General features: G+C 39.7%; 1 protein-coding gene across 3 annotated transcripts in view; it reads left to right on the top strand.

The window, feature by feature from the left end:
• Window positions 1–25902, top strand: part of edil3a (EGF-like repeats and discoidin I-like domains 3a) — a 102887-nt gene that overhangs the window by 21012 nt on the left and 55973 nt on the right. The window contains exons 2-3 of one of the 3 annotated variants that reach the window (XM_027278011.1): window positions 4737–4766; window positions 15901–16029. In XM_027278011.1, the coding sequence (XP_027133812.1) occupies window positions 4737–4766; window positions 15901–16029 (159 nt within the window). The remainder of the gene's footprint in view (window positions 1–4736; window positions 4767–15900; window positions 16030–25902) is intronic. The other 2 variants (XM_027278012.1, XM_027278013.1) reach the window with 2 other exon arrangements.

Here is a 25902-nt window from a genome sequence, read left to right on the forward strand (position 1 = left end):
CTGATCATCTATGAGTCATATCAGCGACATATCGACTCCTTAGTCTCTCCCGATAGCAGCTGCAAGTTATCAACAACCGCAAGGCTAAAAACAAGGCTTACCTAATCTACTGTAGGAAACATTTTAGCCTTTATCGTGGCTCACAAACCTGATATGTAATGATTCACTATAGTTGCACGCAATACAAGATGAATAAACTTTCGTTAGTTTTGCCTCCATCTTGACTGGAAGGGAGCCTGCTGTACGTCGCCGCTCGGATTCTGCAAGGTCGCCATATTAGAGAGGTCAATATCTGCTAGTATAGAAATACCATGTGTGCCAATTTTTGGTATTAACTCTGTGACTTGGAATCATGAATCCTGATCTCATATTTTCACTGAATATCGGTCTATAATGATCGGAAGAACAAGGTATTAAGGTCTTATTTGCTCTGTCCTTCTTGATCCTCTCAGTGAGGTGGTAATCATTGATATGCATTGGACCAAGACGATCCCTGTGTTTAATGGACAGGGGCAATCTGTTGCATGCCTGTTCCACCTGATGTGCCAGTTTTCACTTAGTTGTGACACCGAAACTATCACTGGCAAACAACGCCAGCTGAGTGGCCTCAACTTTAGCAACAAGCGTCTCTGCTTTACTCTGTGGAACTGAATGAACGAGCTCAGTTATACACACCTTTGTGTATTTTCACATCTGCTGTGGCTGATAAAAGCATAATGTACTGTTAATCCATGTTTTGTTTTTAAATTCATGTAATTCATTCTGTATGATTCAATGTGTGCATTTAAAGTTGTTGCTGTCCAGGAAACTGAACCTTATTTAAATAAAATGACATTATTTTTCCAAGGTGAGCGACAGAGTCAAACTAAACCTGCACATCTACAGTATATGAGTGAACACCTTAATTTGTGTGTTCTGATATATGCATGTGTATCCTCCTTCCTATATATAGGTGTTTGTGTGTGTGCGTGTGTGTTTTCTATAGGATTTTGTATTTGTTCATCCTGTACACCAGCACCTCTATCTCCACTGAACACCTTGAGGTCATATCGGCCCTATGCTGGACAGGCTGGCTGGTTCCCATTTAGATTATGGATGGTTATTACTGCCTCCCGGCTGTCAGTCAGATTAAACCAATATGTCCCAGCATGGAGGCTCATGGTGCAACAGAGAGGACCTTCTCCTTGGGGGGAGGAGGGGCAATTTAAATAAGTCATCTCCAGAACCTTCCATGTTTTACAGATGTATTAGTGCAGTCTTGAGGTGTAGCCATGTGTCAAGTATCTGTTGTACCCACAACAATGTTAGGTAATGCCCTTGTTTGCCAGCCTGTCCCTCTGTCTACTGTATCATGTATTCTTGTGGTTATAGTCTTAATTATATTATGATAAATACATCATGTTAGAAGTAAAACCACAAGAAGTGCATCTCTTGGCACCTTGGGTTAACTACTGTAAGAAAAACATGAGGAAATATTCCTGCAGTATTCCCATGTAACACATTAACTTGATTACATGAAGTCATTTGTAGGTTGTGTGTGATAATAGTGTTTTATTGTTGAATGATTGAGAATTATATAAGTTATGTTGCTCGATCTTAAGCATCTTATGGCTCTAATGTGCAGATGGGGGTTGAAAAGACATGACAGACATTAAACTGCACCGATTGTTCAATGTTCGTGTTTATATCACAGCGCTGATTGTTTCAAGATTCATTATAGATCTGTTTATGGCCCCACTGCTGAGAGAAATCTGCTGGTTTGGCTTTGAAGACGACTTTTACGGGGAGGGGAACTGAAAGATGTTTGATTTACAGGATTTTAAGGACAGAAACATTTCAGTGCTTTAAAGAAAGGCACGTTGTCAGCCATGTTGCTGGAATATAACTAAAACAAACTTCTTTTTCATTACTTTTCATTACTTATCATTACTATAGTATAAGTAACAGCATTGTACAACTTTCCTTCTATCCTGGTAGTATGCCATTTGATGTTTTTTTTTCTTTCCTTTGTGGCTTTGTAATATTGTACAATGTTAGAAGCATTTCCACCAGAATGATTGTGGCTTCCAACGACTTCAACAGCAGGGCGAGACAGACAAAGACGGCAATTGTTCAAAAACCCAGCCTGTGAAGCCATTTGTTGATTCACTGAATACTATCATCTTTGCAACCTTCCTGAAAGGCCTGGTATAATAATATTTATAACACTGAATGATAATATAGAAATAAATGTAGACAGCCAAATAAAATACTTTTATAATAGACAAATTTAAACTTTGACTGCAACAAAACCTTTTTTAAAAATCTTCATACTTCGAGGATAAAGTAGGTTATACTTGTGTATTCCAAAAACAACCCATCTGGTTGTTCTAAAAACTGCTCATGCCTGCTTAATGGTTCAAGTCTGGATAAGATTAGGAAGCTACTTTTATTAGAGAAACAACACAGTCATGGTTCAGAGAAACCAGTATTTAATGTACAAGATGTGTGATAGTCTGGCACCTTGTTAACCCATCATCCCATTAAGACTGTAATAATGTTACATTGCTTGTCTGTAAAGTGCAAACATACTCCCTCTCGTAGTTCTAACACCTCCGATTTCTCTACTACACATCGCACAATATACATGAGCCAGTTTGATCTGCAGCGGTGTGCCACAGAGGCATTTCCTCAGTATTTGTGACCAACTGAGCAGTTCCATGTCTGCTGTTTCACTCTCACAGCAGAGGCAGACACTCATCTTCTAATCTGTTTATTAAAAGGGGAGAACATTTTCTCTTGTCAGACAACAATAGATAAACAGTGATGTTCATTTCCATGGGAAATAAGCCATGTGATGCAACCCATGTGGGCTGTTTTTGACTTATTTATATGAAACACCAACTGAAGACAGCCCAGTGTATTGTACCCTAACTCTCTGTATTTTATGTACTCTTATGATTCACCACTTCAACACTTGGATGAACCAAAAAAAAAAAAAAAATTTATGTATCTCTATCTTCTCAGCATGTGTATTTATGTGTGGGTGTGAATAGTTGTCTGCACTCGGAGGGTTTTCTTTTCTTTCTTCTTCTTCTTCTTGTTTTATTTGTGGGTGTCTTGTGTGCACACTATAATACAGTATCTGTCTGTGTGCGTCCTGACCTCGATGGTGAGAGAGGAGAGGAAATGGCAGAAAGGAAACCGCACTACAGTGAGTGAAGCGTGGAATGTGCCTGGTTCTGGGATTACACTGGCCTATGTGCATGGGAAAACACAAAGAGGAGCTTCTACCGCCAGACAGATGAGAGGTTGCGAAAGTGTTTGGCTTTGGCTCCTTGTGACTTCAATTTAACCTCGCATTCAAAGCAGCATTCAAGGCTCTGCGGTTCACTATTTAATTGTCTGTTTATCAGAATGGTGTCAATGGTGAATCATTTTCTCCTTTAGTTTGCAGATTCTGGGAAAAAGATTCATGTCTGCTGTTTGAAATCATTTGTTCCAGCGGTGTCCTAAGTTTGTCAAAACAATCAGCTCAGCTTGTTCTTCGCTACAAACACTGAATACCATCTCATCCCCAGAAATAGAGCACCACATTCAATTAGATTGGCAATATAAAAGTTTTTAAAAACCCTCTTAGAACACTTTGCAAAGTGATTTTATTTTCACATTCAAAAACACCGCAGGGAACACACACTTCGAGAGCACTGATGTTTGGTTTGTGAAGAGGAGAGAAATATTGACTCCCTGCATGTTCCTCCGTGTTATGATTGGAAATGAGACTTGATTAGTTTTCTGTAATGGCGTCGGATGCCTTTGCACATGCACCAAATGCTGGCATCCATAACTGTCTCCCTGTCAGCCTCATGATCTATGTGGCCTTAACCCTCTCCATATGCTAATGCATAATTAGTATTCAACTCTGTGGATGAAAACATGTACATGACATTGAATCATACTTTAATTAAAGTAGCTCATTGGTAGCCAGTATCATTAGCTATTGAAAAATAACAGACATGCATATTTAATATGGTCATCAGAGCCCCAAATCCCAGTGCATCCATGTCCATCCATCTATCCATCTAGGCACTGAGCTCTTCCAAGGGAATTGTTTCATCATGTACCACATTAATGATCATCCCCAACAGTAATACCAATTCTATTTGTCATGCCATGCATCTGATGCCCTTGGTTTTCTGCCTCTGTAACTGTGTCCAGCTTTTGGGCACATTTTCAGAGCAATTTTACAAGTGATGATGGAGATAGAGGGTTGGGATAATGACGGTAGACAGGCCAAATATCAGCTATGGAGCTGGATGGGGGTTTAGGAGCCAGGGATGCAGCAAACCAGTATGTATGCCGCAGGGGCTAATCCTACACTGGTCCAGAATGATGAGCACATATTAGTCAAAGGCCACCGACCAGGACATGGCATAGTAAGAGTGTATAAATGGGGGATGGGTTGTGACACAGAGCCAGGTTATGCTTCATGGCACCAGTGTGAAGTATTTCTGCTGGCAGGGTTGTTGTGCCCTACAGGTAGCAGGTGTATCTGGCTTTACATACTGTATGCTCCCTTGGATTACATGTAAAATGTTACTGCACATACGGTAATGCACAGTGCCATTAATGCTATAGTTGAATCAGCAGTGTTTCGTACAGCTGCAGCACTGAATGCTGTGACATAGTTGTGATAAAGCTAATATCATTTTTCTCTCTTCCCCGCCTCCCTCTTCTCTTCCTCTGTGTCCCGACAGCAGCAGATGGTGAGGAACCAACTTCAGCAGGTGGGAAATTTTTATGCTTGGTAACATGATTTTCGCTTCATTTGTGTATATCTGCGTGTGTGCGTGCATGTACACGATTGTGTGTGTGAGACGGAGAGATTTAGAGAGTTTCTAAATCTTGGCCAAGCCCCTTTCCTTCCTTCATTACCACAGACTTTAATTCCTGTATCGACTCACTGATCATGCCTGGTCAGCAGCACTCATGATTATATCATTTGGTAGTTCAGTTCATAAAGCAGCCCTGTTTAAACCTTCTCTAATAGTGTGACTCAAGAGAAATGTCTCTATCTTTGTCTGGTACAGAGTTTTGAGATTGTTTTCAGAACTTCACAGTCCAATTCAGCCCATTGATTGCTTTAGCTTGATTGTTTTTTCATCACCAGTGAAATTTTCTACTTCAGTACTGAGGATAATTTCTTGGGCTATATTGGAAAATCATTCCTAGCACATATGAGTCTTGACTTTATAATCCATTAACTTAACAGCAGCATTAATATACAGCACTTCCAATATCTCCAAACCCTGAATGTCTTTTAAATGCAATGCATTGTATTCTTATGTGCATGCCATTAGTGTCAGTCGCTGTATACAGTCCCTACAGAGTTTATTTAGTGTGCTTTGTGCTGCTCTTAGTGTCTGCATGTAATCTGCAGTAAAGTAAGATCTATGAATTGTCATACAGAAACGTCCTTTTAAAACAATCTTCCTCAGAGACCATATTTTGTATTCTCATTATTGAAAGAACTAATGTAACGAGAGTTTCATTACAAAAGCAAGACCACAGAGGACAACAGTAAACAAGAACCTGATTTATCTCCATCAGTGATATAATTAAAATGGAAGGACTGCACCTGAATGCAAACCTACCAGTTCTATGTGCATCCTCAGCATCTAACTGTCTTTGTGTATGTTTCGTTCATTAATATTTAACGCATTTATTTATTATATTTTAACACATCCGGGCACATACATACATGATCTGAATACACAATAGACTACAGAGCAGACGACATAAGGCAATGGAGTTCAATATGTGGCACATAGACAATGCAGGATGTCACCCCTACTTATCACTACTTATCATATTTTAATGCCAGCTGTGAACGTATTGTAAATGACGTACAGTTGGTTATAATGCATACTTAGTCACTATAAATCTAAATCTGCTTGCAACAACAACTGCAATAAATCCTGTTTTTTTTTTCTACTGTTTATTCAGATAACAGAGAGAATGCAGCAAAAAGCAAAATAAATAATTATCTGATCTGAATATGACCCGAATTAGGTGTGACCACTGACCTGGAACCGGACTTAGAGAGAAAATAGGACAGGGTGATGCGGGAGGCTAAATTACTCATGACAGGTTTGGAGAATTCACTGTATCAGCTGCTATTTCACAGCCTTCATATCTTTAATCTACATATTCACACCCTTTGTCTGTGCACATAAAGGGGAGTACTCCTCAGCACATTTGGTCTGTATTTCTGTAGGTCCTGTGTGTATCTCCATGAAGATTTGATTGTAGTTTATGCACACTGACCCGCAGTCCACATGGCTTTTGAAGCTGCTGTTAAAATTGGAAGTTTGACGTTGAGAAAGAAAAATCTGCTTAGTGTGTTAAACATGACAGAATATATATTGGATTTCATTTTGTCCTCCGTCCTGATGGAATAATAAAATGAGGAAATTGGCTACATTTTATCTACATGAAGTAGGATTATTCCTTTACATCTAGGGAAGTCTTTTCATAATGTAAGAAATGGAAAATTACTATTGAAAGCAATAAAAATATAAATCTCTTTTTGTGCCTTCGCACACGTTTACTGCAAAGAATCCCACGAAGAAATAGCAATGAGTGCGCAGCACAGTGAGCCCTAAGAGTCTCACCTGTTCTACTGACAGAGTCTGTCATTTTTAATGGTGCATATGCGTAAATTAGTCACATTACTACTTTGATTAAATAAATTCTTAAGTGTGCTCTGGAATGCTAATGTGTTAAATGAGCAGATTTCTTAATCAAGTCTGATCAGTCACGCGTATACATACAATCACAAAATCTGATTAGTAAAAGTACATTTGAGGGCTTCATATGATTTTAATGGGCACTTTTATTATATATCTAGAGACTCCAATACTCAAATAGCCTCTTCAGCATCCGTCCTCTAAGTCACATGCTCAAAAATCAGTGGCTTTTAGCATTAATATATGAACTCACAATGTGCATCTTAAGTACAAAATTCATTCATTCGAAATGTTCTACATTAAGTATCTCAGTATAGCCTGTAATTATAGATGGAAATTTCACCACACCTCACACATCTTCTCCACTCCAGCACTTGTTCGCTGCAATAGCAGCTACAGTAGTAGCCCAGCTCAACAAATGCCATCATCTTGTGGAAGCTAGTCTACCGTTATCATTTTCCTTATGAGCCAGCTAATCTTCTCTGGCTTGATGGCATCACCACGGCGCTTGTTGTCCATCTTGGCTGGTTTTTCCTTGTGCTTAATCCGCAAATGGTTAGGCACCACATCGGTTGTTCTACATGCTGCATAGCTTCCACTGCTTTTGACTTCATATAGTTTTTAGTAAGTACTGCCAAACGTCAGTTTTAAACCTGGTCACCGTTCTGCTTAAATGTCTGTGAGCAGTAGCATAAAATTCTAGGGAACTGGGTTTTGGTTTTCTGTCTGGGTCTAAAAATTTGTGTCTCACGGGCTGTAGAGTCTTGCATTTTATTAAATATTTGGCCCAGCATCAGTTCTTCAGAGCCACAGTATTCCTGGTATTGACAAAGCAAACTTAATTTCATGCTTACAGTGTCCTCTGTGGTATGCAGGGTGCTTTGCAGAGGCTCCATGATGGGTACGCTCTGGCTTCTTTGCACCATCCACTAATTGAAATTTTGCAAAGCCCATTGCAAGGGCAGCAGGAATTTCATATGTGCTGCGCCACCCCACTGCAAAAGGTTGTGGATGGTGTAACCTGAATTAAATTATTCATATTGCTGCAAGTGCCCCAAGAAATGCTATCAGAGATGCCACTGAGACGGCAAGAAACTTAACAAAGTGAAGTGGATAACTGACAGTCTCTTTGCAGAAGACTGGACAGTAGTCTTCTGTTGAACAGGTTGGTGCCAGCCTCTCTGATAATCTTAAATCTTATTAGGTTACAGCTAATTTCTCTAGCATATAAAATTTGGCACCGCTCACAAACATTAGAATCAGGCAAATGCCTTTGTTAGAAAAGACCTTTGGTAGACAGGGACAGCGCTCTGACATTTTCATGGCATTTAGTCTGTGACAGGATGACCTCCATTTCTTCCTTTCTCTGGATCTTCAAAGAATGATGCTGATCTTCAGTGTGACCTCTCCATTTGGATATGTATTTTACATATCACAAACCATTTTGTTTCGCAGTGTGTCTGACTACTTTCAATTCTAAGTGCATCTGTCCGACGTTGTCAAACGCTTATGGGCTGAAAAGGCAGCGTGGCAAGGTCACAGGAGAACCGGAGGGTAAAGATTCACTAAAAGCATGAATGTATAGTGGCTGATGCTGAGAGCACAGGTGTAATCTCTGTGGTGCAGTGCCAACTTTCATCAGTTGAGGTGAAGGCTAGGTGCAGTGACCATAAGCCTTTGAACCAGTGAGGCCATCATAGAAAAAGAGGGTTAAAATAGATTTGACACAATTAGGCCATGTCAGATATCTCTGTGATGTGGCTGGGTGCACATTCAGAGCTGAGGAGCTTTAATGCAAATTTCACCCTCGGCAGGCAGGTAAAATGTGTCTTTTTTTAAAAGATCTTATAAAAGGTTAACAAGGTGGTTGATGGGCCTGCTTGTCGCTGTTAACTCAGCACCGTGTAAGATGGAGAAATTGGAACTGAAATTCAGTCGACGGTTTCATTTTCAGGGGAGTTTTTCATTGACAGTCGTGTTATTTCATTATGGAGCTTGAAATAAAGTTCTTCCTTTTCAATGAAGGTAGTGGGTGTGACTGGGGAAGTGTTGCTCAGTGTAGCTGTCAATAAAGGACATGAAGTCATGTGCCAGATGCTTGTTTGTGGTTAGTTGGAGTATATAAAACCTCCATGGTTGCTGTTAATGGTCAGTTGGCCCCACAGCCTGATCCACTTCATTGGGATCAACAGACCTCCTCATAACCACAACATTTGGGGTGAAAACTGGAGAAGCTGTAACAAGACTTCTTTTCTTTTTCTCTGCATTTAATAGTTGGTGAAATATCTGTTCAGTTTTTGTAGAATGGAAAAAAAAAAGAAATGTTGTCTCTGAGTCCTTGTAATAGAATAAAAAATGTTAACAAGAGGCTCAGCACTTAATGATATCCCTCTTATGAAATCAAGTGTGTCTTAAGACCTAAAGCCTCTCTGCTTCAGCGGTGCATATCATTTATAAGGGCCTATGTTATAAGGTGCAGTATAATAATATTAGTATTTGCTCATACATTTGGAACAAGCTAATGTTTGTGACAGTTGTCAGCTAAGATGTAAGAGCACAGATCTAGACTTAACCCTGAAAATGTCAAGCCTCAGTGATTGATCTGCAAGGAAACAACGGATGCTTTCCTGTGTTTAACCATTGGTCAGGTTTTCACAGCTGATTGATTGGACTCTCTTTGCAGCCAGAAAGGAAATCACAGAGCTGGTGCTGGACACAACACAGGCTCACATCAATCACTGAGTGAGCGTTGGCTTGTACAGCAGAGCAGCAGCTGACGTTCACACAAGAAAGCTGCCAAAGTTTCCCCCAGACATGCATCACACAGACACACATCACACAACTTACCAAGAGAGCATCCACTGACAGACTGATGAGATCTCCTCAGATGACGCGCAACGTCCATCTCCTCGCCTTTCCTGGAAAAGTTCCTAGTTCCATCTTGATGTTCAGTGGAAATACATGAATGAAACATGTTGTATCAACTAGCCAGGAAGTTTGGGACAGCCACAGATTTCTACATATTTTTTTGTTAATTTTCCAGTTTTAAAGGATCAGTGTGTTGGATTTAGTGGCATATAGCAGTGTAGCTACTGATTGAACACCCCTCGCCTCACATTAATCCTTTCTAGCATGAAGGAGAAACTACAGTTACCACTAAACACGAAAAGCCCTATCTAGAGTCGGCGTTGAGCTTGTCTGTGCAGGGCTAACGGACTCAGTGGAAGTGGACTGATGGTGTCGGCAGACATGAAAGACTCGTTCTAAGATAACAAAAAAATCATTATTATTTTCCGGTGATTATACATAGAAAACATAGTTACATATGTTATATTTCAATTCTGCCATATTCTGTAAGTAGAGCCTCTTAAATCTTGCACACTGGACATTTAGGAGTCTTGTATACCCAAACACGATCAGGGCAATTAGACATGGTGTTCTCTTATCGGTTAGTAATATAATATGCAGAGTGAATGTCAGAATGTTTTGTGTTTGCATGTATGCCAATGTATTTGTGGCACCTGATTCACAGCATTGTTGCAGTCCATTAGGTTTTGGTGTTGCAGGTATGCAGTGTTTCCCTCACCTTCAAGTACGTTTAGAATTCTCATTCAGCAATTGAAAATGTCCATGTGTTGAACGCTCAGTCCTTGCTGCGGAAGCCCAGGGTTCGAATCCGACCTGTGGCTCATACCCACATGTCATTCCCCGTCTCTCTCTCCCTGTCACTCTTCAGCTGTCTCTATCAAATAACGCTTGAAAAGGCCAAAAAAATAATCTAAAAAAAAAAAAAAAAAATATTGGTTTGTAATGTTTTGGAGCCTTTTATATCTTTAAAAAAAAAGCTGTCACACAGAACACACTCCCTCTGTATCTCTCTCTCACGCACTCACTTTGGCTCTCTCTCTTTCTCCCTCTACCTCTTTCCCTCTCTGCTTTTTTTCTGCTCTCCATTAGGGAGGCTGTCAGTATGCTTTGCTGCAACTATAGATCGTCACGTCAAAGCAGCCCTGAAACCTGTCACCCCTCCCTCCCTCTCTCTCTCTCTCTCTCTCTCTCTCTCTCTCAGAGAGCAGGGCCTCTGTGAAAGCTATTATACGTTTCTCTGTTCAACTGATTAGCCACCGCTCTCATTATTACTGATACAGGTCCTGGCTTTGAAATGGCATGACTTACATAGGATTAAGTCCTTTGTAATTCACATCCAGAGGCCTACCAATTTCAACAAGAGAACAATGAGATTGCCAGTGGTGTTTATTTATATATTTTCTTTACTGAGTTCATTTTCAGCCTACACATCTTCTGTGTTGGGGATAGCCTTAAACGGTTGAGCAGATGATGTAGTATACAATCCAAGGCTGCGCCCGTTTACTTGACATTGTCAAATTTTGTGCCCATGGCTGTTCATTTGTCAAATTGACTTAAGAGGGCATGATAGTCTCACCCTTGAGACTTCTTCTTGCTGCTTATCACTTAAAATGAAATAAGAGACCTGTCAAAGCACAGTTTACCTGTCAACGGTAAGATATGACTGTAAAAAGACTAGAATAGAAATTGCATCAACAGACAGGAAGCTTAAAAAGTGGACTCATGGAAGCAAGTTTGTTTTGCTTCTGTCGAAAGACTTTTACAAGCTTTGAACTGGCTCTACAGTAAGTTATCGCAAATGCAACAGGTCCCAGGCCGAGTACCTGTACGCAGGTAAGGTTCCTGTAAAACAGGAGAAAGAATGAGACAGGCAACCGTTTGCTTCTGTTCAGTGCAGCTCCGCTCAGTAGAATTTATCAATTTGCAAAATATCTCTTTTCTCTTTTATCCTTTTTCTGTATTTGTTTTCTCCATATTCAAATGTCATTAAGCAATACAACGTCCATAATATCCAAAACGAAACCAAAATACATATAGGCTAGTTACAGCATATTCCTCTTGTTTCCAAATAAAACACACATTTTCCAATTCTTCAGTTCAGTGGACCACTGTATTAATGCATCCTTATTCAGTCAATTAACTGAGCTACCCTTTAGTTCACAACTACTGAAAATAATACCATGAAATATAAAACATGTAGCCCCTCACAGGTTCCCTTATTTAACCTCACTCGTAGTGCAAATGAAAAGAAACTAGCATATTGCTCCTAACTGTTGGTTCAAGATAAATGCCTGAGCTGAAGACTTGCAAGGTTTGACCCTTTTACAGTTTTTTCCATTTGCTTAAACACAATTTTGAAAACTAGGCTGGTTTTATGAAAATACTAACACAATTCACCAAACCACACACCCAAACTGCAAAACACCTCATACATCCCGCAAAATGAAGCACTGCAACCAAAATCAAACTTTTGCACCAGATGGCACACACTTCATTCGCATTCGTAGATTTTTGTCTAACCAACTACACACTGTTGGGCATAATGAAAAGCACTCTCATCTTTAGTATGCTTTGCCATAATACTAACATAGTTCAAACTGTAGAGAATTCTTCAGATTGTTCACATGCACAGAAATATTTGCAGATACACACACATGCTATTGAAATATTTATTTTATTTATTTTTCACCAAACAAGTCAGTGCAACGTATGCACAGCAGATATATTTACATTGGAGTGAACTAAAATGTGCTCATAAAACAGTGAGCTGAAAAATACAATTGCAGAAAATCAAAAGATACTCACCTATGGTCTTTTATTGCTTACTTCCTGATTGAAGTGTTAACAATTACAAACACCATGTTTGGCCAGGTGGCACATATAGTGGCCAATGAGCTCATGTAGTGTCATTTTATTTTATGGCGTGTTTTGAAATTGCAAACATGTGACTTTATGTCAGATTGTTGTGTCTTATGCAGAGAACCGCGTTCAGTACACTTAAAAAGAGCCACTTAGAATTGCAAAATGTGTGTAAAGCAGAAAATGTGTTTAAAGTTTTGAAGATTTGCGATGAGGTTTTGCTTCCTGTCAGTGTCAGTTTAAATATTTGTGCTATCCATGTCATTTCAGTGTGTTAGCAACTGGGCAAAACTGGAACTGCTGACGATATTAACCAAATGTATCTCTGTAACTGTAACATTCAATTTATGTACACATGTAACAAAATACTGTATCCTAAAGAATAGTTTTTAACCCAAAATGAAATGTGTTGGAGCCAGAAACTACAACACTGTTTGGTCACAACAGAAAAACAAGTATACAGCGGTGCCATCTTGGGTCACACGTGACACACAGAGAACTACATGTTTTGCCACTTGTTCCGAAAATCATTCAAACATTTTCAGTACCCTTAACAAAATCGACACAAATGTGGGTAGTTATATACGTTTAAATCACCACCAACCTGTAAAACAGGAGAAAGAATCAAAATATAACAAACAGATTAATAAAATGTGACCTTACATTTCATGGACGTTACACATAAACCACCTGGCTTTCTTTTAAACATTGGTATTTTAATGTTCAACATGTACTGAGCTTCAGCCAAGTTCGCATTAATATCCAATGGGAGACCTCTAAAGTTTTCTCATCCAATCTCAATCTACAAAGTTTTGACAGCCTCGGCGCAGTTGTACAACTTGATGTTTAAAAGATGAGACAGCTATTGGCAGGCCCCTGAGTTATGAAACCAATAACCCTGCGTCAAGGCCTTGTCATTTACATTTGGCCCCATGCTGCAGGTTAGAGGGATTTCAAATGGCACGATGTTGTGGGAACTGCCAGTGAAGTAATATATTACTGTATCATATACATTTAATCGTAATAACTTTGAATCAAGGCTGCGGTTATCATCATGGGTCCTAGGGAGATAAATAATGAGTAGAAAAAAAAGAACACTTAAAAAAAGCTCCAACTAAATTATCAACCATGACTAGCATAATTCTTTGGAAATTCTTTCTTTTCTTTGTTAAATCCCCAAAGTGTGAATTCACTAACAGCTGTAAAGCTTCCCAGTGTTCACTCCACCCAGATATTACAGAGAAGCAGCGGTAATGATGAATGGGGTGCTGCAAACACAGCAAGAACGCATGTGCTTTGTGGCAATGAACATGAATTCTCTTGCAAATTATTGTTTGGTGCATGAGAGCCTTCTCTGTATTGACCCTAGCACATGGCGCAGATTTGATTTTCAGTGGGAATGCTGGGCTGTTGTAATGAGTGTGGTGTGGAACAGCAACATGTGGAAACATTTACAAACCAGGCCCGTATTCAAAGTGATCAGAGTCATTGAGTACACTTAAAGGAGCAATTTGTAATTCCGGGCCGGGGGTAGTATTTCCTCCTCCCACCCTTGATGCAGTGACACTGTTTAAGATTGCTTACAGTTAAACACGTGTAATAAACCTTGCAATATACTCAAAGGTGTTGCAAACTTTCATAACAGTTATGCCAAATGGTTACAATAGAACCGCAGGGAGGATTAGTGTTTGTCTGCGTGAAGAACCGTGACTGATGCACCCACTTACGAACATTACAGAGCTATGAACCCAGACAGATTTTTCTTCGAATGTTTAAGCTCTCAGGAAGTATAATTCAAACCAAACATTTTACAACAAGAAAGATCTCCAGCAAATATATATTAACACAAACTATACAAACCTGACACACATACTGAAAGCAGTCATTGTGCTTTATATCTTTTTAAAGGTCAAGTTCTTTTTGCTACTTTATGGACTTTCTCATTAAAATTTGATGTTGCAGTCTGGCTGTCACAAATCTTTTGCATTCAACACTCCTCAGATGTAAAACTCTTGAATTCAGGCATGATGACTCTTGGAACAGACATGATGATGTCGATCTGATTCATGAACCACGCCACGAGCAGCTTGACTAACGTGGTAGTCATCTAATTCTAACAATGCCATTTGTCATTGTGCACTCTTACAGCAAGCAACATTACAAAGACACTTGTAATGTCAACATTGACAACGTTGAATATTTTTGATATTTAAACTGAAAGCATAAAATGAACACAAAGAGATCGCGCAAGAGTTCATCATAATAGTGCCTCGAGTCGACTCAAGTCCAACGAGTTGATGACTCGAGCTTGATGTTACACAGGTAGCCAATAAACACAACCTATAAATGTGTGTAATACACACAGAAGTGTATATTTTTCATTATTTTTATTTCTAACAAACATTACATTTGAATATTAGTGTAAAGTAAGCTACTTAAATATGTGATAACTGTCTGCAGTGTCCTCAGCCAGCACTGGCCGCTATACTGCACCTTCTGTTATGAAAGAATAAATAGAATCAACAGTGGCAGAAGGTCAGTTATTAATTATCCTGCAAGCCTGTGCATAATACCCAGCGGAGCAGGAAACATCTATGCAGTCACTCAAGCATTGTTTTGCACTGTGGACGTAAATAGGCCATATTGGGGGATGTAAAGAGCAAAAATGAGCTATTTGGCCTGTTTAACATTTGAATTGTGCATAATAGGGTGGACTTATCATTTGGTTACATTTGGTTCATTTCTTTTATAACAAATAACTTACAAACTACCTGTTTTGTGTTTTGGCTTTCTGGTTTTAAATTCAAGTAATTGCACTCGGTATTCAGCCAGTCCAAACGTGGTTGAACAATTCACACACCCTGCACTCCTGTGTGCGTATTAGCATGCTGATCTATGCATAGCCGTGTTAGTGCTCTACCTTGAGGCTAGTTTGTGCTCCCCTCATAGCGTTATGAGCATGAAGTGTTGCCTTCCTGGAGGGGACGTATTCAGTGATTTTTAGACTGTGCCTTGGGCTGCTCTCCAGACCACAGAGACCAGCTGCAGTCACTGAGAGTTGAAGTTCCACCCTGCTCTCCTGTCATACTCAGTTTTGCCTGACAAAACAGTTTTACATATAAGTAAAACTGTTTTGACAGGCAAAAGATCTCATATGTCATTTATTCATTTACACTTTGTCACTGCAAACGTGCTAAAATACACATCATTCATTTATTTTTTAAATCACTGGCTGCGTAGATCGTGTAAGAATGTGTTTTGTCACTGTTGGCGTTCATTTTAATCATGCACACACTGAAAAGCGGCGTGCAAGACCAGAACGAAAGAATTACCTAGAACATCGTGTACTTATGCACAGTGAAAGAGAAAGTAAAAGATGCAGCTCATTAACAGTGTCTCACGGTCCTAACACAAACTTACTTCCTAACACTCTTTTTCCACACAGGTCCTTGCCATCCAAACCCTTGTCACAACAGAGGAACCTGCGAGATCAGTGAGACCTACAGGGGCGACACCTTCATCGGTTATGTCTGCAAGTGTCCACCAGGCTTCAGTGGAGTTCACTGCCAGCACAGTAAGTTGGAACGCTGCCTTTCTTGTTTCTCTAAAGAACCTTGACACATTTAATTTCACCTTAACAGAGAATATTAAATCAAAGACATTGCAAAGGTTGTGGAAAACCTTTCTGTCTTCTTTTACACATTTCCATGAAATGTAATTTGTCTGTTTTTATCTCAAAGGTTTTCCAACACAAATAATGACCTTGAGCAGCGAATAAATGTTCAGCTGACAGGAAGTAAATCGCTGTTGAAAAGACGAGTTCAGCAAAATGATAGTAGTGGGTTTGGTACAGAAAAGAAATGCTGAACTCGCTTTCTTTTGTTGAGCATGCTCTTAATAAAGGTTAGTGTCAGAGGGTTTTTGCTGCCTATGAGATAATACTGTAGTTAGACCCGGAGCATTGTTCTCCACCTCAGAACAATTTATGCTCCGTCCTAAACACACTTTTTGAACTCTTAAGCCTCTTATGCCCTGAAACTGTCGACGAGGGTAAACACTAATGCAAACATCAAATACAAGCATATATGTGGATGCAACAAACACAAGGAAATGTAAAACTATGAACATGCACTGTCAAAGTCTCAGAATGCTCTGCTGGCTTTGCACCATGGTATAATTCGATACATTCGTATTTTTAAGTAAGTTTTTACAGCAAAAGTAATCACAGTGATGGGAAATCGGCAGCATTCCTTTTCCGAAATCAAAACAAACCTATATTGATTATTGTTGCAAAAGCATCCTCCAGCCTTTCTCTCAAAAAAATCCCACAACACACATCCGAGCTGCTTGATAACTGTTCACGGCAACAGCAAGGAGCAGTCAGAGTGAGGCGTTTTGACATTTCCAAAAGTCAAGTTGCTTTTTTTTCTTCTTTTTTTTTCTGATGCAGTCGTTTTTCACATTTAAGTACCGGTATTCTCAACAGTAGTTACTATTCTCAGGAGGTTGAAAATCAGTTTCACAACCCAAAGTATTAGATGTGTCATGGCTTTCTTGTGTCAATATTTCTTGCAGTCCCTTGTTATTTAACGTGAGAAACCCTGTTAACGTCCCATTTTTTTAAAAAAGAAGACAGAATGAATAAAGAGAATCAAAATCAGCCAGCCAGCAAGAGAAATACACAAGCATTGCATCAAATCTATACATTGATATATCACCTTAAAAGCCTTGTACATTTTGAGTAGATCCAAGGATTTGGAATAGCAAGTAGCTCTGTCTGTAAGTGCTAAATCTAGCTAAATCCTGCAGTATGATATATAGGCCAAGTCCTGTGGCTACCCTGCCTGTGTGTGTGCTTGGCAGAGGGTTACATTATCCTGCACAACACAGTTGTCCTTCATCGCAGGTGTGCTTGTAAGTAATGGATTTAATGTATCGCGTTGCAAACTGTGTGGTAAGATGGATCATTATTGGAAGAGAGAGAGGGATAGAAACTCAGAGAGGAAGAGAGATGTTAGCCAATACTTGTAGAAAGCATTTATACGTGTCTCATAATTCTGCCACGGTTACACCAAGGTTAAACAAAGACAGCAATTCAGAGGTAAGCTGTCGAGGAGAAAGGGGCTTTTATTTTCAGCGTCAGTCATTATTTGCTTCGGCATCATTGTTTGTTTTTTTTCCCCTTATTTTATAAAAATGCAAAAGGAAATGGAGCGAGTCACTACATCAATGGTATGTCATTGAGTTTGTTTCCAGCCAGAAGTGTGAGCAATTGGCTAGCATTCATGTCATAATTCAGTTATTGTTTCCTATTAAGCCCTTAGGGTGGTGAGAAACTGATTCGATATGGACTGAATACACATTAATGTCTGCCAATTTTCCTCACGGTCATTACAGTTGAATGGAAGGGAGTGTGTGAGAGAGCAAAAGAGGGAAAGAGAGGAACACTTTTGTATCTGTAGACATTAATAATCAAATCTAGCGTCTGGATAAATCCTGCAATTAAAAGATAAAGGCGCATAAATAATTCTCCCTTTATAATGGCAGCTTAGCTGTTGTTGTTATGGTATGGTGTTGGCTTATAATGGATGAAAAGCTTAATTAAAAGGATAAAAAAAAAATGTTGGCTACAAGGAACAACACAGAATCAAGGGGCATTTTAGTCTTGCTGAAAATCTGCCTTCTCGTTTGTGTGATTTTTAATAAATATCAACCAGTTTATGACGTGCCCCCTGTTCACCACTGATGATAGTAACTAGCAGCTGTCAATGCATCAGAATGACACGTGCTGCTTGGAAAAGCATGAAATAATATTAAACCAAATTCTTAATGAGACAGACAGCTTTAGTCAGGATGCAGTGTTTAGAGAAGGGTTTGTTTCAATCAAGTGTTTTAAATCAGTATTGGGCCTGATCAGTGTATAGTTTTGTATGAAATGTATTATAATATACTGTATGTGTGCATTTTTACTGTTGCTCTTACTATCGCCTTGCTCTGTCAGGGCCAAATCCAATTTCACACCTTTGAACGTTATCCTAAATACATGCACTACACTACATATCCTGCTCGTTAGACCAGTTTTATGAGGCAGGATCAGGAATGATGTCACACATGGACAGCTAGGATAAGTACCAGCTATGTCAGTCTTCTTTTGATAGGGAGATGGCGTACTGTACGTACACAACACTGTCCTTTTTCAGACCACAGCCATCAACGAGTCAAATTGAGGTTTTGCAGTTTCTCCATATTAAGGGCGGACGTCAGACAATCACAGCTGAAGGTGATGGCAGTGTGAAGTCACAGCAGGTGTTAAAGTGGAAATTCACTTTCACTCAGCCACCTCATATGCAGTTAAACCTCGCTACCTCGTTTTGTTTCTGGGCTAATAAAACATGTTAAATTGGCTGGATGCTGTTTTCAATACCACCTGAGAAAACCAGGGTTAACATTGTGTTAGTGTCACTTCTTTTGTTATTAGTGCACTTATTAGCACTAAGTCATTCATCTTTCGAATAGTGTGGCGTCGTGTCCCTGACAGAACAAGTGCCGTGTTATTGGGCTAGTAGCCAAACATTGTAATGAACTGTCACAGTGTGGGAGATTGGGACTGATTGCCTGCGTCGACATGAGGTTGCAGATCATTTCTAGGGCACGCGTTCCCTGGTCTATCAAGGACAAATGAAGTATAAACTGTTGGGATTTTTATTGGAGATGGAGTGGTGTTTTATGTTTCTTCACATAGAAATTTGCTGTAATGTTTCACCATAAACAGACCAGCTCGCCTCATGGTGAGGTTTCATCCGAACCCAGTAACACCAAGTCATATCTTGAAAAGTTGGCAGATCAGAGGAAGATATGTTGCCCTCTTTTCTCTTGGAGAAGTGAAGCTTGAACGCTCCTTCTTCTTTACTCTCTCTGAAAGATGTTGGTTTTGTCAGATTCCTTTAAGCTCTTACTCGCCGTATGTGGAAGTCACTGCAAATCCCAGAGAAAATTAAAGCTAATAGAGAAACTGTTTCGCCACACTATGAGTCTGGGCTGGTGGTTAGTGATGCAGAAATGTATACAGGCACTGTAAAATAAAAAAAAAGAGTGAGTTAACAAGTTAATTTAGCTAAACTGTCTCTGAGATGCCTGGTCTTTGTGTTCCCGCTGCTTCTCTTTCCATCCTTCCATGGCGAGTCCTTTGAGCTGATTCCACCTCGCTCTTTGATCAATACACGTCCCTGCCTTTCTTTCTGAAGCACGCCAGCAGGGCAGGATTGATTGAGGCTAAATGTAGGATGTGTGAGATTTTTTAAAAGTGTGGCGCTGTATTTGATCATGTATTGACAGCTGCTATCATGCTGTATTAGCTCTGCTGCCTCCACAGCTTCTTGCCACAGCATTATCGGCCAGTGTTTATGGCTGTGGCCGACTGTAAAGCCCCAAGGAGCCATTACTGTTCACCTGGGACACATCACAGACTGCCTTTCATCAGCACATGAGAAAGAAAGGACTTGCTCTGTGCTTACTCTTTGGTACCACATTTAGGACTGCATTAGTGACCTCTTTCGTGTGTTTTCGTGCCAATAAGAACGTTTCCATTGGTGCTTATATTTCCTTTTCTTGTCTATTTTCTTCCTCTCTGATGTTTCACCCGACCCTGTGACTTCACATGGATTTTTATGGATGGTAGAAACAGAGATCTGATTCATTTTCTGCCTTCGTCTGCTTAGATAGACAAGGGCACGACAGGCTGAGGCAGCTTGAAAGAGTATTAAAAGGACAGTGGTTATGCTCATCTTAACTCTTAAACGTTTGACGGCAACAATAGACTGTATTTGTCACATAAGCACACAGTTTCATCCGAGCAGCCCTTACTCCCCCATGAACACCCACCACTTCCCTTTAGTAGCACACCTCCGAGTGGTTACCTGAGCCTCTTGTAGCAAAAAAATGACTTGCCCATCTCAAACCTGCCACTGCCTCACAGGAGGTGACTTTGTAGTGGCGGATTCACAGTAATGTTGTGATGGCAGGGGGGCATACCTTCCTCTCCTACAAAAGGGGCCACTAACAAAGAGCGGCAGGTGGGGTGGAGAGAGATTGGGCTTGTGGTTTTCTCCCTCTCACCATGATTCAGGCAGTTGTTATCTCTTTCTAACTGTGAGGCTGCATCGTTCAAGTCACTCCAGCAAAGATCACAATGAAGCATGAAAATGTCGCGCTCATTTCCTTAAATGTTAATGGCATCTCCACCAGGCCTTAAAAATCCCAAATCCTTTCAGTTAGTAACCAGAAATTGATTTTCTAACAGATGATATAGTGTTTAAAGTCTATTTTTATATGCTTTAAACGTTTATTAATACACTAAACTAACTGGAAATCAGTCCCATATAGCCAACAGATGATGCTTCAGTTTGCTACTGTGTCCACAAAACCAGCCTCCTATTCATCTCAGTGGTTTAGCTCCACAAAGTGCAGTTGCTGTTTTGTTTATAGCTCGGGGACAAACTTGTTCATGTGCGGAAATCTACTAACTGTCCTGGATCATATGAGCAATACAGCTGAATTTAATTTTTGGACGGATTTTCACTTTGAGTTTGAAAAGCAAATTACGTTTTCGGGGCAGGCTTAGCTAACTGGATTAAGATTGATTTAAGTACAAGTCTAAGTTAGTGAAAAAGTTTGTTAAAGAAAAGAGAAAAAAAAAATCCTTGGTAAACAGGCTGAAGGAGTACCCCAGAAAAAGTGAACCAATTTTCAAAATAAACAGAGGCATCAGTTTAGTCATAGTGCCTGAGGTCTGTTCTTGTAGGTGCAAATCTGTCTCGTTTTCACAGCCTCTGGGTTTCAAGAGTTGGGAAGTTTTACTGAAATTATGCTAATCTGCACCACAGTTTTTATATGCATAAATTAGCATGAATGACTTTTAACACTAGTTTCTCAGAATAACGCATTTATATTCTAAAATGAAGGTTTCTGCTCTTCTTCTTTGGGTCACAAACACATAGCAGTTCATTTTGTTGTGTTATTTCAAACAGTCTGTACTGGCCTCATATCAATACAGCACCATTTCATAGCATTTATTTAGGTTGTTCACTCAAGAGTTTAAAATGTATTCTACTACTACAGTGTTTTTTGTTGTGTGCGAAATTCTTCCAAAAATCACATTGTTTATCTTGTAAGTATGGATTCACTCATACTAGAGTTTCCCAAGGTCATCATTGTATCACAGTTCTAAAAAAAGCAGCCTCAGAACTATTGTGAACACTGGAAGCCTCAAGGCTTTCCCCATCGCTCCATTACTGTGATGTAGAGCTGTGTGGAGGACACGGCCATTTTCAAAAAACCCTCTCCATAGTGCATTCACAATCCCACAGCCCACCCACTGCTCTCAGTCTGTGGCTAGAAAGCTGCATTTACAGGAAGAAATAAGTGTAGGGAATCCTGAGGGAAGGGGTCCGTAGTCCACCAAACATCCAAAAGAAGCGACCACAGCCAAACTGTCAGACGCCAATGATCAACTACTCATGGAGAGACGGCGAGTGTGTGTATGCACTTTCTTTCTGTCTGGCAGGAGTCTCTGCAGATCACAATGGAAAGATGGATATGGTTTTGGGCCAGCAATCCTGTTGTTTTTAGCTCACAGCACATTTGGTCTTTCTTTGTTAAAAGCACTGCACATTTGTGTCACTGGAAGGGAAACAGCAGAGCACGTCTTTATGTGTACAGTGGTTCAATCATAATGTGGTCAGTAAAAAATGACCTTCAGACGACTTATGTTTTTTTTTTCCTCTGTGTGAATAAATTCAGACTAATGTCTAAAACAGATGCATCACTGCTGATGTCATATCTTAAAACACAACATCGGCATCCAACTTTTCTTTGTGCACACAAATATTTCCTTCCTCAATATATTTCAGCAAAGAAAAGAATGAATGAAGGAGAGAATACAATAGACTAGAATACGATGGTTTGGTTACCACGTATATTTTGTTGTTGTGCCACTCTGACTGAGATAAGTGTCTCTTCTTTTATACTCGTCTAATGAAGCTACAAGAATCCACTTTTGGGAGTGTGTGCTTTGTGTTTCCATAAGTAAACATAGCAGACAAAGGATGACCACCTACCTTTTCCAGTCAGCAGCATCTGTTGGGTTGACATGACACTTCCACTGATTCATTCTTAGTGTCACGCTGGGAAGATCGTGGGGGTGTCTGGCACATTGGGTACATTGGCTTAGTAACAGCATGTCTGGCCGTACTTGCTCTCTGCTGAGTTAAAGTATGTATATACAGTACACACACACACACACACACAGACGTGTGTGTATACATATATTTCTAAATCATTTCTAAATAGTTCATTTTCTTCTTCTGCTGGGGTGCAGATGGTGGCACCATCTTATTTAAAAGTTACATCATTCTACTTTGCTGACTGGTGACATTGTCTCCTTGCAGTGTGTCTCACAGAGCCTCCGTACATATGGAATGTGTAGGTGGGTGAAAAGATGGTTTTGCAGAAATTCTCAACAACTGAGCTTTGACCTGTACTGGGTGCACAGTAAAGACATCTGCTTTCAATTAACACTAAGATAAAGCTCGGAGAAACAGGGCCATATCTTTTGCTCATATGTGTGTGTTTGGTTTTAAGGCGGTGACCTCTCAAATCCTTGTTTTTTGTTGTGTAACTGTTTGTTTTTATTGTTAGTTCTAGTATTATTTTATTGTCTGTAATTCATTTTTGAGTCATTTATTATTATAATCTTAATGCTTGGTTTGTATCCTATTTGTGTAACAAAAATAAAATATTCATAAATATAAAAGCAGTCAGTTTAGGGCAGTCACATCATTAAATGTACTTGCACCTACAGTACTGTACAGTTTAGAGTATGGTAATGTATACTATAATACCACTATGTGTATTTTATTCATATTAATATTTCTTGTCAGTCATACTTTGTGGGTTCTGTTTGCTTTCTGTGTGTATTTGTTTGTGCATTTGTGAAGGAGACCTGGTCAAAGATCAGTGATGTACTTTAAATGTCTTATTTTGTTGGGTATCCTGCTGCCCCTTCCTCCATCCCAGGAGGAGCTGACCCTATCTCGCCTCTGTCAGAGGGCATTTTTGGATAACAAGCTGAGGAAACAGGTTAGAATCAAGGTGTTTAGGGCCACTTTTTCTCTGCCGCTGACATATATATTTTATTTAGCTTTCCAGATGGAACCTTTAGCTTGACAGATCAAAACTGACCCCCTTTTTCCTCAAGTTTATTGAATATAAAGAATGATACCAGACACTGTTTACCAGCATATATCCGCGGTGAGCCCTGATCCTGTCGGTGTTAGCCTTATGCATGTTCTTACACCCTCATCTGTCACTGACCCATCATTGGTAATATAAAAGTGATATGTCACCTTTTCCATATTCCTTCAGTAAGCACTAGTTTCTGCAAATGCTGCCAAATAAAAACTGCTGTTGAAACATACTTTAAGAAAGATGACCTTTCTTCTTTGGCAAGGTGATGCTTTGCTAGCAAAATTACAAGTCTGACAGCTTTTTTCCACAATGCAACTTTGCAGTTAAAACCAAATATAATGGGACAGAATGCCTTCAGGAAGTTGAAGCTATATTAAATGGCCAGACCGGTGGCTCGAAGTGCGGTCTTGTTAGCAATGCATAGTCTTCCAGGGAAAGGGCAGCGCTTTTGAAAGAATGCGGATGTGTTGAAGTGTTTCGGGAGAGGTTTAGTTTGAGGTCTTTTTAGATTTCTTTAGTAATGATTGTAAAGATTAAAAGAGAAAACGACAAAAGCCTTAAAATGTGTCCTTTGGATGCTCTGTAGAAAAACAGCAAATAATGAGATGAGGATTGCCAAAAAGGAGCCTGGGCATAGTTGTTCAATGCAGTGGAGATTTTTTCCTTGTTCCCAGTCCCTGAGCACCCATTCACCTGGTTTATCCTTCCTGTGGAGGAGTTGTTGGGAACGAGCTGTTACCAGGGCCTAATTGTGTAAGGCCCCCTCGGACACTTGAGCTGTGCTGTCACCTCCTAGCCTCTGCTGTAAGGATGGAGCTGTTGGCAGATGGCCAAAGCATAAATAGAGATGCATTTCCAAATCCCAGGTGTTGGAAAAGAGTTAGACTCAGTCCTGCCCAGGGCTTTTGGCTGGAACTGCAAGCCAAAACAGAGCACTGATAAATGTTCAGCTCGACTTCACAGAGCTACATTAATTCAGGATGGTCAGTGTGTGGCCAAATTAGTATCAGTGTTGTTTTACCACAAACTGAGTTCATTCAATGTGACTGAAAAAACAGACTAAGGTCGATGCTGTGAAAATGTGCACTTTGCAAAACCTGTTTGGCTGGTGCCTAACAGGGAGATCGTATTATTATTATTGTTGTTATTATTATTGTTATTATTCCACCTTTGATTCAATCATGCAAGGAAATATGTGTGAATGGTGGTTATGGGATGATACTTTATTCCAAAACATTCATGAATTCTCCTGTTGTGTTCATTAGACACAGAAAATGATAGTTCAGAGAGAGTGTCAGCATGGAAATGAATTAATAAAAACGGTGTGAAATTACTCTGAAATTACACTCTGAAGTGGCTCGCAGCATTATCAATATTAAAGCCGGCATAAGAAATTCAAAATCCGACCCATATCAAAGGTCTTAGTGGATATGATTTTAAACATTTAGTCCTGATGCAACTTTTTTCTTCAGATGTTACATTTTAAACTAAACGTATTCAGTCATTTAGGCCTGCAGTACTTCTCTTTAGGTCAATCATGCGTGTTCTTAACTTTTAATATTTTGTTTGTTTGTTTTTTTGGATTGTGAGGAACTTTTTAGCTGTGCTAGCGGCATGGATGACAATGTTGTTCAGTGGGTTGGTCGGTCAACCACTTTGGTCCAGACTAAAATATTTCAGTAATCTTGAATATATTACCATGAATTTTCCTAAAAATATCCAAGGTCTCTGGAGGATAAATTTTAATGGCTGTCATGATCCTCTGTATCACCACCAGCATGTCAATCCACAGGCTTTGATGATTGCCCGACTGTTCCTCCAGCACTACCATGAGGTCGGCATTTTTTATTTTTCATTTTTTATTTTTATTTCAAGCCGCTACTGGAACTTTCATTTTGTGTCGATGCTGGCGCCCCCTGTGGGCAAGAGTGGTAGCATTTCCACTGCCTTGTTCAATTGATTTCAAGGGGAGTCTGACTGATACAGACCCAGTATCAGTTATCAGTTAAGAATGACTGTAAAGAAATAGCCAATCTTCTTGCTGATGGTCTTCATTATGTATGTACAGTACATCACATAGAGCCATCAGTATTAATTCATGTTCATCATAGATTGATATATTGTTTCAAAAGCCCTGTTGAGATTTGTCACTAAAATGTAGCCAAGGTTGTAGTGTATTTGCTCTTTGTCCTTACATCATATG

Source organism: Larimichthys crocea, chromosome III, assembly GCF_000972845.2.
Source record: "Larimichthys crocea isolate SSNF chromosome III, L_crocea_2.0, whole genome shotgun sequence".
In the NCBI taxonomy this organism is placed as follows: domain Eukaryota; kingdom Metazoa; phylum Chordata; class Actinopteri; family Sciaenidae; genus Larimichthys; species Larimichthys crocea.